This window comes from Vitis riparia, chromosome 9 (genome assembly GCF_004353265.1).
Source record: "Vitis riparia cultivar Riparia Gloire de Montpellier isolate 1030 chromosome 9, EGFV_Vit.rip_1.0, whole genome shotgun sequence".
Lineage (NCBI taxonomy): Eukaryota > Viridiplantae > Streptophyta > Magnoliopsida > Vitales > Vitaceae > Vitis > Vitis riparia.
This window is the reverse complement of record NC_048439.1, coordinates 1,371,337-1,389,283: the sequence shown is the minus strand read 5'-3', so window position 1 is coordinate 1,389,283 and position 17,947 is coordinate 1,371,337. Positions and strand designations below refer to the sequence as shown.

At 36.6% G+C, this 17,947-nt stretch overlaps 1 protein-coding gene across 1 annotated transcript in view; it reads left to right on the top strand.

The window, feature by feature from the left end:
- Positions 1-459: 459 nt before the first annotated feature.
- Positions 460-17,947, top strand: part of LOC117922337 (midasin) — a 63,512-nt gene continuing 46,024 nt past the window's right edge. Inside the window, exons 1-21 of the mRNA XM_034840450.1 lie at positions 460-1,209; positions 1,531-1,874; positions 5,571-5,655; positions 6,851-7,125; positions 7,301-7,510; positions 7,647-7,816; positions 8,710-8,819; positions 8,949-9,068; positions 9,750-9,828; positions 11,751-11,873; positions 11,958-12,057; positions 12,130-12,226; positions 12,319-12,453; positions 12,537-12,593; positions 12,682-12,858; positions 13,034-13,159; positions 13,248-15,008; positions 16,629-16,696; positions 16,786-16,981; positions 17,144-17,248; positions 17,347-17,652. Coding sequence (XP_034696341.1) covers positions 1,105-1,209; positions 1,531-1,874; positions 5,571-5,655; positions 6,851-7,125; positions 7,301-7,510; positions 7,647-7,816; positions 8,710-8,819; positions 8,949-9,068; positions 9,750-9,828; positions 11,751-11,873; positions 11,958-12,057; positions 12,130-12,226; positions 12,319-12,453; positions 12,537-12,593; positions 12,682-12,858; positions 13,034-13,159; positions 13,248-15,008; positions 16,629-16,696; positions 16,786-16,981; positions 17,144-17,248; positions 17,347-17,652 — 4,749 coding nt within the window. The 5' untranslated portion in view covers positions 460-1,104. The remainder of the gene's footprint in view (positions 1,210-1,530; positions 1,875-5,570; positions 5,656-6,850; positions 7,126-7,300; positions 7,511-7,646; positions 7,817-8,709; positions 8,820-8,948; positions 9,069-9,749; positions 9,829-11,750; positions 11,874-11,957; positions 12,058-12,129; positions 12,227-12,318; positions 12,454-12,536; positions 12,594-12,681; positions 12,859-13,033; positions 13,160-13,247; positions 15,009-16,628; positions 16,697-16,785; positions 16,982-17,143; positions 17,249-17,346; positions 17,653-17,947) is intronic.

The following is a 17,947-nucleotide window of genomic DNA, read 5'->3' as shown; positions in this document are numbered from 1 at the left end:
ATTATTTATAAGTAGTTTCTCAAAAAATATAAAAATACTTTTTTAAAAAATACTTTCATTAAGACAAAGTTAAAAACACAACTAAAAGGAGCGAACTGAGTATTAGAAATCAACCCATTCACAACCCAATAGTTCAATTCTTGGCCCGGTCCAGGCCCAGCCTATACTGACCTGAGTGAACTCTTGTGGCCTAATTTCGTTTTCCTCAATCATACCCTCGAAACGCTGCGTTTTGGTCGATCAAGATTAATAAAACGGCGTCGTACGGGTAATCATATTTCAGTGGATCGGATCGGGAATTCGGGTTGGATGAGTGACTGGACCCTTTATTACTAAACGGCGCCGTTTCAACTTCAGGCAATGCTCTTGTACCTCTCATGTCACCACCTTTTTAAACCCTAAACCCTAGAAGACAGAAGACACCATCGCTTCCAGGCACATGGAATTTTGGTCAGTTTTCTAAAACCCTAACTCTGTAGCTGTTTGCTTCATGAGAAAACTGACGAAAATGAAAATCCGCTAATCCTCTTCTTTCGTGGTTTTTTGGCAGTCAAACAGAGCTTAATTGTTCACTTGATTATGATAATTCGACAATTTTTACCATAGAATACATTTGCGCAATGTTAAAAATTGATTAATTGGTAGTATAAGGTTTAAATACTATTGTTTTGATTAGTTAATATGTTTCCTGTGTGTTTATACTCTGTTTGGTTGCTGAGAGAAGATAGAGAGAAATTGAAAATTTTGAATTTCAATACGACGGATTGGTCGTGGTGAATTTTTCATTAATTGGAAACCAGAATAGCATAAAATAGTAGTTTGGAAGTTCCTTTTTTTCTTTTTCTTTTTCGTTTGTTTTGCTCAGTTTTCTCAGCTGCCAAGCATAGAATTTATTTAATGTGTTGTTAATTTGTTGCTGATAATTTTATTTTATTTCATTTTGTTGTTTATGTAATGCAGGTTGCCTGGGTTCAAGTTTGTGTACTGTAAAACGTTGTTTTTGCAATTATAACTTTAACAACAGTTTTTATATTTACACAATTGCTTTGTTTGTTCTTTTATATATTAAATTAATACATTTCTGAGTAGCCATTTTAGTTCCAAATGGCAATCGATGGGAGCTTTAGTCTTGAATCACAGCTTGAGAGGTTTCTTGCTCGCTGTCCCAAGCTTGCATGTATTCCCCAGTTTGATTCCCTCCTGAAAAAGGTACGTGTGGTTACTCTTCGAATTATTATTTTTCCCCTGAGAAAACTAGAGGGAAGAGAAGGAAAATGAATTCGGTGTCTATAATCTTTTGCTGTTTTGCTTCTAAGAAAACGATAAACTTAAGTAAAATCTATGCAGGGATTGTACAGGACTTATCTGAGCTTATCTTTTCTGCTTTTACTGGGAAGCAAAGAACTGAAAACATGATGATTTATGCCCTTTTCTCTTTTCTTTTCTCAGAGCTAAAGTTTAATGGGTCATAAATTTTACTCTGTGTCATCTTGTTTCTAAATTATATATTTTCTGGATTTTGGTTGCCAGAGAGAAATGATGACAGAAGAAAGGGTAGTGAATTTGCTAGCGGAGCTGTTTATACACCCAAAATATACAATACCAATGATGGGATGTTTTCGTCCCATATGTCGGAAGATTGTGGACAAAGCAGTGGCATTGCTTCGTCTGGTACCCAATTTAAGGTACAACTCTAATGGTACATTGACAGAAGTTGAAGAAGACAAACTTCTAGGAGAAGCTGGAAATTTTGAGGATGCCGGAGATGCAAGTGTTATTGAGTTTTTTGCTAGAAATGGTTGGGGTTTGAATCTTCATGAGCTTGCCTGTCTGGCTTTTTGTCGAGCCCTTGATTTGGCACCTTTTTTATTGGGGTAAGCAGAAACATTTTCATGCACATTCATATACATTTATTTACTTATTTGGTCTTAAACCACTTGCCAAGTGCTTGTTACCGAGGTGCGGGAAAGCTTGTAGATGGATTATACGATGCTTTGTTCTTTATATCTTCTAATAATATATAGGCGGCTATATTGGAGGTATAAAGTTGACTCAACAAATTAAATGGGATAAAAGATTTCAGTTATCTTTTTCATATCTGAGAATGTTGAGGGTGAATTAAATTGTACAAAAGGGGTATTAAGCAGCAAAAAGAAGTGTTGTATTTCTGCTCAAATCCTATGCAGAATTTGCTTTTCTGAATGTGATGTCTAACTTCTCTTTTGATTCAAACATTTGCTTTTCTGATCTATTTCTCTAACTTTTCTTTTGGTTCAAGTTATTCTTCTCAAGGTTGCCAACAAAGCCTGAGTCATATATTTTGGAGCAATGATACCACTATAGTTATAATAGGAGAGAGGACAGGCAGAAGTTATTGATATTTCTTATGTATGCTAATGTACAATAATCTGAGAGACTCATGTAAAGGGATGGGAAGGGTTTGTGGGAGGTTCCAGGTTCAAGTTTTAATGGGGACAAAAATTTACCTATATAACAAAAAAAATAATGTGAGAGACTCATTATTGCAGAATCATAGCTTTGAGAGGATTGATTTTTATTATTATTTTTTTATCAGAAGCAAGCATTTGATTTCATGGAAAATAAATGGCAATGTAAAAAGAAGGATCTATTCTCCAAAGAAGGATAAATAAGTCTTAACAAAAAAGAAAAGGAGATATGAGTATGGAAAGACTCAAAGTACAAATAAATCTAAAAGTGTGAGTCAAGATGGCAAGAGCCTTGTGGGAGTTGTTTGTCCTTTTTAGGGTGTCTTGGGTGCTTCCATCGTTGGTTAAAGAAACTCTTTTAGGGTGGCATTGGTCGCTTGTAGCCAAGGAGCACAGGAAGGTGTGGAAAGCAGGACCACTATGTCTGTTTTGGATAGTGTGGAAGGCAAGAAATAGAATTGTCTTTGAGGGGGAAAAACTCTCTATCCAAAGGCTAAAAAGTTCTTTTGTTTCTTGTCTTTGGTTGGAAGCAAAGGGGTGTTAAGATAATGTTCCTCTAACTCTTTTTAGCTTTCTAGATTGGTTTTGCCCTGGGTGTGAGTGGGTTGGTTTTGTTCCCTTTCTTTTGTAACTTTGGTTTATTGTGGTGGTGGTTGGTGGTAGCTGTATACTTTTTGTATACCTTGAGCTGACCCTTTTTAATATGTTTTTTTTCGCTTTATCTATAAAAAAAAAAGTGGTAAAAATTTCCCCCACAAAAGACACCTAGTGAGAGGCCACTCAATTTGCCAAATGATCAATTTGATTAGCTGCTCAAGGAATCCAAGAATGGGGAACTCAAGTCTCTAGCCTAGTGAGTAGCTTCCACACCCTAGAAATGAAAGGTTTCCCTCAGTGTTCAATCCTTCTCTGGCTGTCTGGGAAATTTGGAATCAGCTTTAACCACAATACACTGATGGTTTCTAAAGACACCCCCAACCCCAAAATGTCTTGGATTGCCGAAAAAGTAGCTGTCAAAATTTAGCTTGAGGTAACCTGGTGGAGAAGAAGTCCATTTTGCATGAACTTCCTAAGACCTCCTGTTGGAACAATATGCGGGCAGGGGAAGGGTGGCTTCCATGATTTGGCTGATTGTAGATCAGCTTTTTCTCCAAGAAGCAGATTTGGAATAGGAGTTTTTTTTTTTTTTTTTTTTTTTCTGGTTGAAGTAGCCATGACTTTGGTCATAGTCAGTTCGAAGACAAACCCAGTCCACTTGCAGCTATGTTCATCAAAATGAATAAGTTTCATGACATGAGCAGTCACCTGCCCTTGTATTATAAGATCATCTCACCCTGTGGTTGATATTCCATTCGCCTTAGTTGTAGGTGCTTGTTCTATTTTGATTTGAATGGGCCGGGTCTCATGAGGTACATATGGCTGGCCGTTTGGGTGTCTCCAGTCCAAATGCTTTGAGCTCGTTAAATCCCGTGGAACTCTGGGAATACTGAGGTGCAAATAGAGGGAAGAAAGAAGACTCGGAGTTGATTTTTCTGTTCACATCTGTACTAAAAAGTTCCAACATTTCTCTCTGGTCATCTCACCTGAAGAATAAAAATCATGTCTATCCATTAGAGGAAGCTGTTCTTGATGCACTGGAAAAAATGATAAAACCTTAGTGGTCTGCAAAGTGAATTTGTGCCAAAGAGTAAATACACTACTGGGGAATGGGGGAATAAATTATTAATTGTTTCTCTGCTAGCTGTACATAGAATTCATCACTCTTGTTACAGGGCTTTGGAAAGCCTCCTCAACTGTAACAATTTTTTATTACTGACCTTTTTGTTTGCCACCAGCTGTGCAAAAGCCTGTGACCAGAGTGGTGCAAGCTCGTGGAATTCTGAAATGTTGTATATTCTATAATTACTGCATAGGACCTAAGAATAATTATCCATTGTGATCCTTTTTCTGCTTTTGTTGTTGGTATGGTAGTTGGATAGTGGACGTTTTCTTCTATTTTAGAGGAAATATATCTTGTTCTGAGCACATGTTGGACCTATAAGCTGTAGATTCTGGATTTGGCTTGTCATATTATGAAAGAAGTGTTAAAGGCCAAATTAGAAATAAATGTCTTCTAACTGCAGATCCTAGATTTTGTTTGTTATAGTAAATAAAAAAAATTGGAAGCTTACTTTGCCAGTCAACCTGGCATATATTGCTAAATTTCACTAGAACATGGGGAATATCTCTGATAAAGAGTGATTTTCGAGTTTTCCTAATCGTTGTTTTTTGTGTGGGTGCGAAGAGGAAACAATCAATCATATACTTATACATTGTACAGTGGCAAAAGGGTTGTGGAACATCATTCTTGCGTTGTGTGGTGTACAGTGGGTCTTTCCAAATTCTGTAAAGGAGGTCCTTAGTAGTTGGAAAGGTTCTTTTGTGGGGAGAAAAAGGAAAAAAGTGTGGAAATCAATCCCGTTATTCATTTTCTGGTCTATATGGAAGGAAAGGAATAGGCTAGCCTTTAAGGGAGGAGTATTGGATTACCAGAAATTAAAAACTTCGTTTGTATACAATGTATGGGGGTGGGCTAAAGTGTACATGGTTATGGAGTCGAATTCCCTATTAGGTTTCTTGGAGTGGTTAGCCTCCAAATAGGGTTTGGGTTGTGTTGTTTTTTTGTTAAGGGGGTGGTAGTCTCGTATACTTCCTGTATGCCTTGAGGCTTCTTTGCCTTTCTTATATATATTCTGCTTGCTTATAAAAAAAAAAAAAAAAAAAAAAAAAGAGTGATTTTCGAGGTCGCCCAATATGATATTTTGTGTTTGCATGACCTTTTCATGATCATAACCTGTTCTTTGTGCCTGATCATGTTTGATGTGTGTGGTAGGACATGCTGGCTTTTACTCTGCCAGGTGAATTTAAGATGAATACCTTTTTGTGTGTATACTGGTAGCTGTGTTTGTTGAAACAATTGCATTCTTATGGGATACATTTACATCACGATTTCAACTTCTTTGCATTGTTGAATGCTGCTGGACATGCTCATCATTGCCAATTGGAAATCTGAAATTAGGTTATGCAAATTTTGCCATGCTTAAATGATTGAGCCAAATAACATGCCTCAGATTCTTGGTGCAGGTCTACCTTAAGTTATTTCAGATTTGCTCCACCTCCGTTTGAACGGATGTTGATTAAAGGATCAATTTCTGAGTTGCCAGCTAAGGTATTTTTACATTATTTCTGATTCAATTCTATTGATAAGTTTTTTATGTTCTATTCCAATTCAACCTATCATCCCCTTTATGGCATGGACGAGTCAAAGGAACGATTTTTTTTTCCTGGGGCTTTCTCCAGTGTTATAAAATTCATTTATAGGCATGTGCATAACACATGGAGTAGGCTAGGCTTTTTTATTTTTTAATCATATATATATTTATTTTTATTTTTTGATTGTTTTTTTTTCTGTGGGTGGGGGTGTGGATTTGTGGTTAGGTGGTATTGGGCTAGGCACCTCCTCATTGTTTTGGGTCTTGAGCTTTTCTTGATGGTTGGTTAGATTATCTTGATACTTAAACTACTCTTTACAGTCCTATTTAGGATTAGGATAAAATGAAACTAGATTTAATAATATTAAGAATTTGATATTTGGCAATTTGTGAAGGCTATTGAATTTTTGGATTTATACTTATGAATGATATTTCTAATGTATATTTGAGGGTGCCTCTTCACATGAATTGATGGTGATGAATGAAGAAAGTTTTCCTTGGCTTGTGGAGTAAATTCTCAATTACTTTCTTTTGCTTGACAGACATCATCCTGGGCAAATGCAGATAATCATGCTGAATTGTGCTTAGTGCTTAATTTCAAACTAATCTTTCTTGCTTTTGTTAGATATATCCTTACCATCTTTATTACTTTCACTATACACAACGCCTCGATCATTTTTAATATATTCCCTATTCTTTCTAGCTCCATGGTGGCCTGATCTGGCTTCCTTGTATATTCACCATATACTTGGCTTGTGCTCCCTTTTAGAGCCTTCAGGTTCTATCTTTGTTATTTACTCATATAGAAAAGATGGGTTTAGCATAGCAGTGCAATAAATACTGTGCAATTTCATCACCTGTACTTGTTTGTGACATATGTATTGAGTAACTGCCTAATGCGTGCTCAATCACTGGCCTTGCTTGTGTGAGGATTTATTGCTTTGTAGGGTTTGAAGCCTTTTATTTTCTGTATCATGCTTTTCTTTGGGGTTGTTGTACAACTGATTTCTTGTTTAACTTTTAAACTTTTGAAGATATTGTGGCGGGAATATGAGCTTAATTCTGTCTCTGGTGACCTGTTATGATGACAGTTTCTGTTGGTTTTTTCTTCTTTCTGGAAATTTCCATATGCTTTCTGCTTTTGTTTTACAGGCTGGAAAGCATTTATTAAATTCTGTCCAGACAGCTTATCGCTTTCTCTTGATGGAGCCTGATGTTTTCTCAAGACTTTGGGATTGGTCTTGTTTCTTGGATCTTGTACAGAAGTTGGCAAATCTTGACATGGTTGATGATGATAAATCTGTAAAGAACATTTCAGACATAAGATGGTGTGGGTTACAGATATTGTTTGTCATTTTGAAAATGAATGATACGGCAATCGCCAATTTTGGTATTGGGGCTGAAGAAGCTCTAGGATGTTTATTACGGTTAGTTCTATCTCATTTATTCTTGTTTCATTTTTTATTTAATGCTTATTTTTGTTACTTCCTTTTTCTTTTTTCATCTTTTGCTTGATTCTAATTGTAAGTTATAGTTTAAAATTTTGTGTAGTTTTCTAATTATTATTAATATTTTATCATTTTTTTATTTTCTGATTTTCAGCTGGGAGGAGTTATGTGAGGATGTAGCTCTGGAGAAGGCTGGATGGTATTTTGAATCATCTAAACAGCAGAAATCAGATTCTATCAACCCAGATATTGATTTTGATCAAGAAAACTGTCTGCGCTTTTTCGGCCTTAATAATCTGGCTGTTTCATCATCACAGTTCCCTGAAGCTCAACCATCAACAAGGATCCGGAGACTTGTAACTTGGTAAGAATTATAAAAAGAAAACTGAATTATGTGTTCTTGTATTTGTGTAATCTGTTTGTGGACAGTGCTGCCTACTTGTGTTTATGTGTTCTTTGTCTTCCTAATTTGCATATTGTTTCTCAATTTGTACCTTCAGGAATGCAGATTCTTGCGGCAATCCTCTTGTCTTGACATTGTCTTTGAAGAAAAGTTATGAGATGGTCCTTTTAGCGGTGAGCCAAAAGTGGCCTGTGCTTCTGTATGGTCCTGCTGGTGTTGGGAAAACCGCTCTTATTAGCAAGTTGGCCAGAGATAGTGGGAACCAAGGTATTTTGAGCTTTAAGGTTTTAAAATATTTTGCTAATATCAGTTCTTAATATCTAAGTACTTCTTAACCGACCTATTTGGTAATCTATGCCTTTCCGCAAAATACTTTATTTGAAGATGATGATGGTGCAAATACATTCTGGGCTTTTAATTGAACTCAAGCTGAAGAAACTTATTCAATGGTCACCACTGACTAATGACGACTGTTAACCAGTAAATTTAATAGATTTTGTAAAAGTAATTTCAGTCAAGTTCTAGCTATAGGTTCTGTGTTGTTACTAAATTGTAGTTTTTTAATAGTACATCCTTCTCACTTTAGTCTGACAATATGATTACTTTTGCATGCCACAAAAACATGCGTAGGCAAGGGGCTTGCTTGTTGCAAATAACTAAGCAATCAAGTACTGCCACTTATTGTTGAAACTCGAAATGTTGTCCTTTTAAATTTTCCCCCTAAAAATGAGGGTTTTATTTATTTATTTTTATGTGAATCCATTTATAGAAAATATTTCTCTTTTTCTGTTTTTTGATTTTTTATGACAGAACTGAATGTGCTTTTTGAAGTTCTGACTTTTTATCCAGATATCAGTTCATGAAAATTCTAATAGGAAAGACTGGTTGCCCTGAAATTGATACAATTGTGGAGAATAACTTTAGAATGTCATCCTTTTACTGAGGACTAATTTTTGCTAGGTTTTAGTATGGGAATAGGTTATTTTTGCTTTAATTTGTTATTAATGCTACTGCTGTCAGTCGAATTCAGAATTTGCAAAATAGTATCATCTATCTTATAATCGATTAGGTTGTTTGTATTGCAAGTGTTTCCTAGGGATTCTGTCTTGTCTGTTTTTAATGGGATTTTCTTCTTTAACTGTTTCTTGTCTTATTCTCAGTTTTATCCATTCACATGGATGACCAAATTGATGGCAAAACATTGATTGGGAGTTATGTCTGTATGGAGCGGCCTGGTGAATTTAGATGGCAACCTGGTTCTCTTACCCAGGTTTGCTTCTGATTCAGAGAATTGATTTTGTTTTTGTTTGTTTGTTTGTTTGTTTGTTTTTTGAATAATTCTGCACTGATTGATTTCTCTATCCTCAATTTTAGAACCTTGATATTTGTAATTTCACAGGCTGTTATGAATGGGTTTTGGGTTGTCTTTGAGGGTATTGACAAAGCACCATCAGATGTACAATCCATCTTATTACCTTTACTGGAAGGTGCAAGTTCATTTTTAACCAGTCATGGGGAGGTGATTACCTTATACTTGCTTCCAACTTGTTATGTTGCACATTTTTAACATGGGAAATACTGAGGCTCACATCAATATGTGTCTGCTGATCCTAACTTATGGGAAATTGTAATCTGATATGTCTCAGTCTACTTTTTGTTCTAATAGGCAATAAGCGTTTTGTAATTTAAAAGCTTCCCCATTTTTGCTGTATCATGTTTGACAGAAGGTTCACATTTTTCTTGTTAGCCTTTTGCTACGTAACTAATAACACAACTTATTCTCCTTATTGGACATGGCATTTTTCTTCCATTCATGTGAGATGAATCTTTCACCAGACATTCCTCTTGAAATCCTTGGAAGTTATATGGTACTTTTGAAAACTGAGCTTGCTTGACTAGTTATTATTATTTTTAGTTTCCTACAGTTCTTTTTGTCTTCCAAATATGTTCTCTCTTTTTTATTTTTGCTTATCATAAACATTACCATTTTGAGATCTTTCTGAGGCATTATCTTCTTGAACTCTAATGCTATATTCTGTCGGCATGATTCCGACTGTTGAATAAATTACTTCTATTTTTGGTTTTCTATCTATTTAAATTTTCTTCTACTATTTAGTGATATACTAGAAATGCATTCTTAGTTGTTTCTTTGTTTCCTTTTTCATGAGTAACTCTTGAAGCATGGTGGGCTTTTTGGCAGGCAATTAGAGTGGCAGAAAGCTTTCGGCTGTTTTCCACGATATCAAGTTCTAATGTTGATATATCTTGCAAGAGAGAAGGTTTGTGTAATAGGTTATGCCTTTTTATGATAATTAGCGAAAACATACTTTTTAATGAAGAAGGATGGGACATCCATCAAACAAAATGGCCTAAAAATTTGCTGCAAAAAACAATCAGACATCCCCTTCAAAGACCCAACTAGAAATCAAAAAAGGTCTATAGCCTCGGGGAGTGGGGTTTTTTGTGTGGTACATGGAGGAGAGGATAAGCGGAGTCTAGGAGGTGGGTTTTGTTGTGGAGAGGACAGGAAGTCCTCAACAAAAGCCTTCAATATGGTGGGTTATTGCTTAGCCAAGCAGCTGCCTCCGATTAGCGGAGCAGACCAGACCTCTAGAAAGGTCAACATTCCTACCGTCTTTCTGCAAAAAAATTGCTGCATGTTGAATTTTTGGCAATGGGTATATGATTTGGCTATTGTCATTGATCTGCCTAGTTCTATGTTTAGGGATTTGTTTTTCCACCTAAGTGTTTGTGTAGCCCAAATTGCCATTGGTGTTCAATTTCATTACAGATATGGGTCTTTTACTTCGGGCAGGAATGGATTCTAGTGGGGGACCTGATTCTTTCCCTTGTCATATATTATCTGAATTTCCCATAATCAAAAGGTCTCCTTGGAGTGGGGATTGAGTTGGACAAACTTTGGCGTTACATGATTTGCTTTGGACTAACATAAAATTTGTTCATCTCATTTTCAAAATAAATATATGCCCTTGTTTGAATAAGAGACATTTACTCTGAGTGGACCATCTATGAAATTTCTTAGATACCCCTTCATTAGCGATTTTCTACATGTTCCCAAATATCAAGTAACTGTTCCAAATGTTATATTGATCTTCTTGTTATTTCTATTTGCTCGTAAGATTATTTTTTCTCTTGTTCATCCCAAAAGTTCAAAATTAAAAATCTGTTGAATGAGGTTTTTGGGTTTTTTGTTTTTCTGAAATTATTTTTTATAAGAGTGGCTACTAAATTTTAAATGCAAAATGTGTCATTCTTGTCACTAATCTGTGGAGGGGTTTGAGAATAATAATTGGCTAGATGCAACATGCCAATTGGTTCATGGGCTGTAACATGTTTTGCCAACTTGGCAATTGCTATTTTATGGATTATGTGCTTGTTGCTATCCAATGTGTTGATGGTCATAAAGGTAATTGTATCCATTGCCATTTGTTTCTATCAAACCTCACCCTGGAGTTTTAATATGCAATTGCATTGTGAAGACAGATGAGGCAGGTTTTCAGGATGGTCATTCTCATAGATGGTCATCACTGCTGTCTCAATTGCTAACCAGGTTATTTGGTTTCTATGCAGCTGATGGGGCTAAAATATATCATACCTTATATTACTTAATTTTTTAGCCTCCCTTCAGGCCTGGTTCAGGTGGTAAGGGGTTGGGTGGGATTGTGGGAGATACCAGGTTGGAGTCTCGGTGGGCATAAAAAAAGTAAAAATATATTTACCCATGAAAAGAGGGAAAAAAAAAAGGAAATTTTTTTTGGCTTCTTCTAGCTTCCTGGGTTGATGAACCTGCTTTCTTTCTATTGTTATGATGTATATGTGCAATAAAATCAAAAGTCATATTCTATGGATACTCCTTGTTGGGTTTATGTGGGTCTATGCACTCTCTTTCCATCTGGTCTTTCCCACCCTCCTTCCCTCCCTCCCCCTCTCTCTCTCCCCTCCCTCTATGTTCCTGTGATACATTTCCTCAAAGTAGTCATTGATAAGTATTAATAGTCCTCGCTTTTAAGCACAAAAGTTTCTATATTCTCAAATAAAATTTCTACTCTTTGCTGTCTATCTCAAACTTTACAGTTAATTACTAATAAAAGTTTAAACACCAAGTAAATTTATTTATCATTCTCTTTAAAAAAACTTCAACTAGATGAGTTATTTTTTCATTTTTCTTTTGTGGAAACAGGTGGGAACTCACTTGGTGTTCTTTGGAGGAGAGTAATGATTGGGCACCCAAGTAATGAGGACCTGCAAAGTATAGTGAAAGCATGGTATCCAGAATTGGAGCCTGTTGCTGGAAAACTCATAGGTGCTGTAGATCTATGTATTAATTATTGATTTCAGATTAATGACATTATACGTTTTACCAAAATTTGATTGATGTCTCTGGCAGAAACCTTTGAGAGGGTTAACTATGTCCCTCTGTACCAACTTGGGGGATTTCAGTCCGGAAATCATCCATCCTTCAGTTCTCTCAGCAGGTTCTCGTTGAGGTAATGAATGCCATTTTTCTCGTTGAGTTCAATTGATCTTCAGTGACTGAATCTTTTAGTTCTCAATGTTAGGGATCTCCTTAAATGGTGTAAGAGAATAGCAGCTTTAGGTTTTCACTTCCTTGGGGATGGTTTGTCAGCTGATGCCTGTAAATGCATTTTTCTGGAGGTCTGAATATTTTTTTGGTTCATTTTGAAGAATCTACTCTATATGTTATTACTAGTTGGTCTGTGTGTGAACTGTGGCATTGTGTTATTCAGGCTGTAGATATTTTTGCTGTGTTCTCTGCTTCAGCTGAAAACCGGCTAACTATAATGAGAGAACTTGCTAAGATGTGGGCTGTATCAGACTCAGTTGCAGAGGCCTTTTACCCTCCCAATAAACCCGTAATTCAGGTTATTGTTGTTTCAGATCATGATTTCTTATCTGTAGAACTACTGTACATCAGTAGTTTTTAAAAGTTGCAACTGAACTGCAGGATTTGGGAACAGATTTAACAATTGGACGAGTAACACTCCATCGTCATCAAAGAGTAGTAAGTGCAAGCAAATTGGCATTGTTTTAATCCGGTATAGTTATGTCTCAAGCTTCGTTTCTGATTTTTCTTTTTGTGATACTTGCAGTTACGTCACCAAAAGAAACTCTTTGTTGAGATTCGTAGTTCTCTGCATTTACTTGAGAGAATAGCTTGCTCTGTTAAGTGCAATGAGCCTGTTCTGTTGGTTGGTGAAACAGGTACCGGGAAGACCACACTTGTACAGAATTTGGCCATGAGGCTTGGTCAGAAACTTACTGTTTTGGTATGTTTGTGGATGCTCTCTCTCTCTCTCTCTCTCTATATATATATATATATATATGTATATATATATCTGTCTCTGTGTGTGTGTCTAACTGTGGGGTCATTGATGAATACTTATGTACACTGGCCATCTATTACAGCAATTCTGATTTGCTGCAGTTTGTTTTTTGTTCCAGAATTTGAGTCAGCAAAGTGATGTGGCAGATTTGTTAGGGGGGTTTAAGCCTATGGATGCGCAGTTTGTTTGCATCCCTCTTTATAAGGACTTTGAAAATCTGTTCTCTAAAACATTTTCTGTGAAGGTAATATTTGAAAGTCTTTATCTACCTGCTTCTTGTTCGCTGTTATTCAACTGTACGAATGACTGTATTTTTTTACCTTGATTTTCAGGATAACGGGGAGTTTCTTGCCCGTTTACAGCATCATCTAAGTGATAAGAATTGGAAAATGTTAATGACTGGATTTAAAAAAGGTGTTGACTTTTTTCGGAAGTCAGCTGAGATAGGAAAGTCTGGTTCTGGTAAAAAGCGGAAGAAATCTTTGGATGAAACAGTACTCAAAGCATGGGAGGATTTTTCTGTGAAACTTGATACATCTCGTGGGCAAATTGGTGCCTCATCTGGAATGCTATTTCAATTTGTGGAAGGGGCTTTTGTGACTGCACTTCGAAATGGTGACTGGATTTTGCTTGATGAGGTAAATTTGGCTCCCCCAGAGACATTGCAAAGAGTTATTGGTGTTCTTGAAGATGTGAATGGGTCACTTTGTTTAGCTGAAAGAGGGGATGCTAGTTATATACCTAGGCATCCTAATTTTCGCTTATTTGCTTGTATGAATCCTGCAACTGATGCTGGGAAGAGGGACTTGCCATACTCTTTAAGAAGTAGATTTACAGAATACTTTGTTGATGATGTGTTGGATGATAAAGATTTGACTCTATTTATTACTCAATCTTTAGATGACAGCTGTTTGAGTGGAGACTTGGTGGATAAAATAGTGTCTTTCTATAAAGCAGCCAAGAAAGAGTCTGAAGAGAGGCTGCAGGATGGGGCTAATCAGAAGCCCCAGTACAGTTTAAGGTCCCTTTATCGTGCAATTGAATATACTAACAAAGCAAAAAGAAAATTTGGATTTCAGAAAGCAATTTATGATGGATTTTCTATGTTCTTTCTCACTTTGTTAGATGTGCCGAGTGCCAAGTTAATGAACCAAATGATTTTGTCAAAAGTATTAGGAGGAAAGATACCTCCACAAGTACCTTTTGATGAATACTTGATGGTTAGGGGAAGCACAATTTCTGGTGATTTCTTGGAGAACTATATTCTAACTAAAAGTGTGAGGGAGCATCTCAGGAACCTGGCTCGTGCTGTTTTGATCAAACGATATCCTGTTCTCTTACAGGGTCCCACCTCCAGTGGAAAGACGAGTCTTGTGCAGTATCTTGCTGCAATAACTGGCCATGAATTTGTACGGATCAATAATCATGAACACACGGACCTTCAAGAATACTTGGGTTCCTATGTGACTGATGCTAGTGGGAAGCTGGTCTTTCATGAAGGTGTATTGGTTAAGGCCGTCCGGAATGGATATTGGATAGTTCTGGATGAGCTTAACTTGGCCCCATCTGATGTGCTGGAAGCCTTGAACCGATTGTTAGATGACAACAGAGAACTTTTTGTGCCTGAATTACGAGAAACAATACCAGCACACCCAGATTTTATGCTTTTTGCTACTCAAAATCCCCCTACTCTCTATGGAGGACGTAAAATGCTTTCTCGAGCATTTCGTAACCGTTTTGTGGAGATTCATGTTGATGAGATCCCAGAAGACGAGTTGAGCACAATATTAGACAAGCGGTGCAAAATCCCTGAAAGCTATGCTAAGAAAATGGTTGAAGTTATGAAGGAGTTAGAGTTGCATCGGCAGAGTAGCAAAGTGTTTGCTGGAAAACATGGATTCATAACTCCTAGAGACTTGTTTCGGTGGGCTGATCGTTTCAGGACTTTTGGGAATTCATATGAAGATTTGGCCAGAGATGGTTATTACCTTTTGGCAGAAAGACTCAGAGATGAGGGTGAGAAAAAGGTTGTTCAAGCAGTTTTAGAGAAACATCTCCGGGTTAAACTTGTCAAAGATAACTTGTACCATCAGGTGTGGTTCTTCTCCCCCCCTCCTTTCCCTTCCTCTCTTATGTGGGCATTTTGTTGCATGTGTGCTTGCATTATTATATGCGGACATGATCTACGTATTAATTTATATTCTGTGGTTTGAGTTATCTTTGCCTTCTGTGTTTCTGTACTTTCAGTTATCTTTGCCTTTTGTGTTTCTGTACTTTCAGTTTTATCTTTGCCTTTTGTGTTGCATTAAGATGTCACAAATGGATCAGGAGTCTGTTTGGTGCAGCTGTAAATGTTGGCAAAGCGCTTTTTCAGGGGAAAAAAAATTATGTATTGACAAGGTAGATACTAATTTGATAACTGCTTCTTAAGAATTATTTCTGGAAAGAAGTGGTATCTATCAATATGTAAACAGAACTTAAATCGTGGATCCTCTTCCAGTGAGCTTTTCTACATAAGCATCTCACCCCAAACTTGAATAGAAATAGCCTTCAAGCAACTAGCTTTACTACCATAAAGTGCTTTAATACATACCTACATGCTGAATGAAGCTTTAACTGTCATAAAGAGCTCTTAGGCAATTAGAAAGGTGCACAATGAGGGGCCTTAGTGCATTATGATCTGTAGTTGGCTTTTATTTTTATTTTTTTTGTATTTCAACAATGTGCTGATTGGCAAATTGATCATTAGTACCTCAAGAATTACTTTCTATTGGTTAGCTTATCTGTCAATTGTGTTAGTGTTCACCATACCCCTGGAAAGGTCCATAATTCTTCTGATATTGGATGAGACCCCAGAGATGACAACCAAGAAATTCCCTCTACACTGAGATTCATGATTGCCATAAGAGATGGTTCAGTAGCTAATCCATTAAGGTGACACATCGTATTCCTTTATAGATGGAATCTGCTTGCCTTTCCCAATTCTTTCTTTAACTCACCATTGCTCCCTTTCAGCAATGAAAAGAAAAAGGAATCTTTCAAATTGGCAAGGATTTAGATTTCCATTAGATTCATTCCTAAACTTGACTTGTTGCAGCATGATTCAATAGAACTCCTTGTGGTCCTTATAATCTGTTTGATGCCCATCTGACACAATCTTAATGCTCTGCTATAAGTATTATTTTATTTTGTTTGAAGTTGGGACGGAAACTTTGTACTTGTTCAGGGCAAATAGCTGAAACAGTTCTGTTCTGCGTTGGTGTTTTTACTTCTTTGCTTAATTGTGCTCTCATATTTTGTTTTGTGTGAGATACATGTTGACTGGAGTTCGCTATTTGTTATTGTATCCAAATTGTTGGAGGAGAAATTTATTGAGGAAGGAAAGTTGGGATATGGAAGACAATCCTTAACCATTTTTAGCAGGGCTAGCTAGGGAAAATCATATGTTCAGTCCTATACGGCATGTTGAAGAGCATTAATTGTGAGTTGTAAACCCCAAATTGTTTGGTGATTCCTTGACGTAAAACTTTTTCCCTTATAGTAAAATCCTTGCCTTTTGTTACTTGACTGTCAGTTGAGAGTTGAGATTTATCCCTTTTGACTATACCTGTGTTCTTAGGAAAAATTTCTTGTAGCTGTCTGATTCGAACAATTTCCTGAATATCCTGCAGTGGCTTTTTATTTTTATGATTTATTTATTTATGCAATTGCAGAAACTTGGTGTAGGAGACAATGTTTTCAGTTCGGGCAAACACGCATGGGCTTCTGAAAGTCTTGGAGAGTATGAACTCATAAGGCCGCATCATTTTTTGTACTGCCTGATTGTGCTTTTCTTAAAAAATATCATCACTAATGATCTTGTTATTGCAGTATTATCTGGACAAAAAGTATGCGGAGGTTGTACTTTCTTGTTGAGCGCTGCTACAGATTGCGTGAGCCCATCCTTCTTGTTGGTGAAACTGGTGGTGGGAAGACTACAATTTGCCAGTTACTGAGTGCTGTTTTGGGGTTAAAATTACACATTTTGAATTGCCACCAGTACACAGAAACATCTGATTTTCTTGGGGTTGGTTATCCTTTTTTTTTCTCTCCCAATTTTATTGTATTTGATATTTGATTCCTTTTATTCTCCAGGACTGTAATCTCTCTGTTGCTGGGTTTTGCAAGTTGTAAGCCTTTATTAAAAGTTTAATCTCTTTGTTAATATTAAATGGTAAATATTACACAGGGCTTCTATCCTATTCGAGAGAGATCAAGATTGATTTCGGAATTCAAGTTTCTAATTGAACAACTGATGATGTTGAAGGCTTTTGTTGACTTTCCCGGGGATATTGTATGTATTTCTTTTTCTTTGTTGCCCATGCACTTGTTGAGGTTTGCTTTTCTCGCAATTGACTATGTGTACTTTTTCATGTATTTCGTTGGCTGTAGTCTATTTCGTCAGATATTGGTCATGCTTCTCAGACTCTTGATCAACTAGATGTAATTGTAAATAGCTACCAACAAGGTATTACCCCATGGGCTGATGTCACTAGACAAGATCTTGATACTTTTGTGCGGATGAAGCTGGACCTAGCTCAGCTGCATCAGAAGTGGCAGACCATTTTTATGTGGCAAGATGGACCTCTTGTACAAGCCATGAAGGACGGTGATCTGTTTCTTGTTGATGAAATTTCCTTGGCTGATGATAGCGTACTTGAACGATTGAACAGTGTCTTGGAGCCAGAAAGGAAACTGGTGGGTGATCTTATTAGGAACCTTGCTTCTTTTAATGCTTCTTTAATATATCTCCTTCTTGTTGTTTGTTGTTTTCCTTCTTTTTTCCTTGTTTTCCCCTTTTTCTTTTCTCATTTCCTTGTATAACGGTTAATTAATTAATTAATTTTGAAGATCTGCTGCTTTTTTCCCCATCCACTATCACTACTCTTGCTATAATTATCATTACTTATGATATATTTCACTCCTCATTTTGCTACTTGTGCTACTATTTCTGCTGCAATTAATGGTTTACTTGTGTTCTCATTTTGCTATT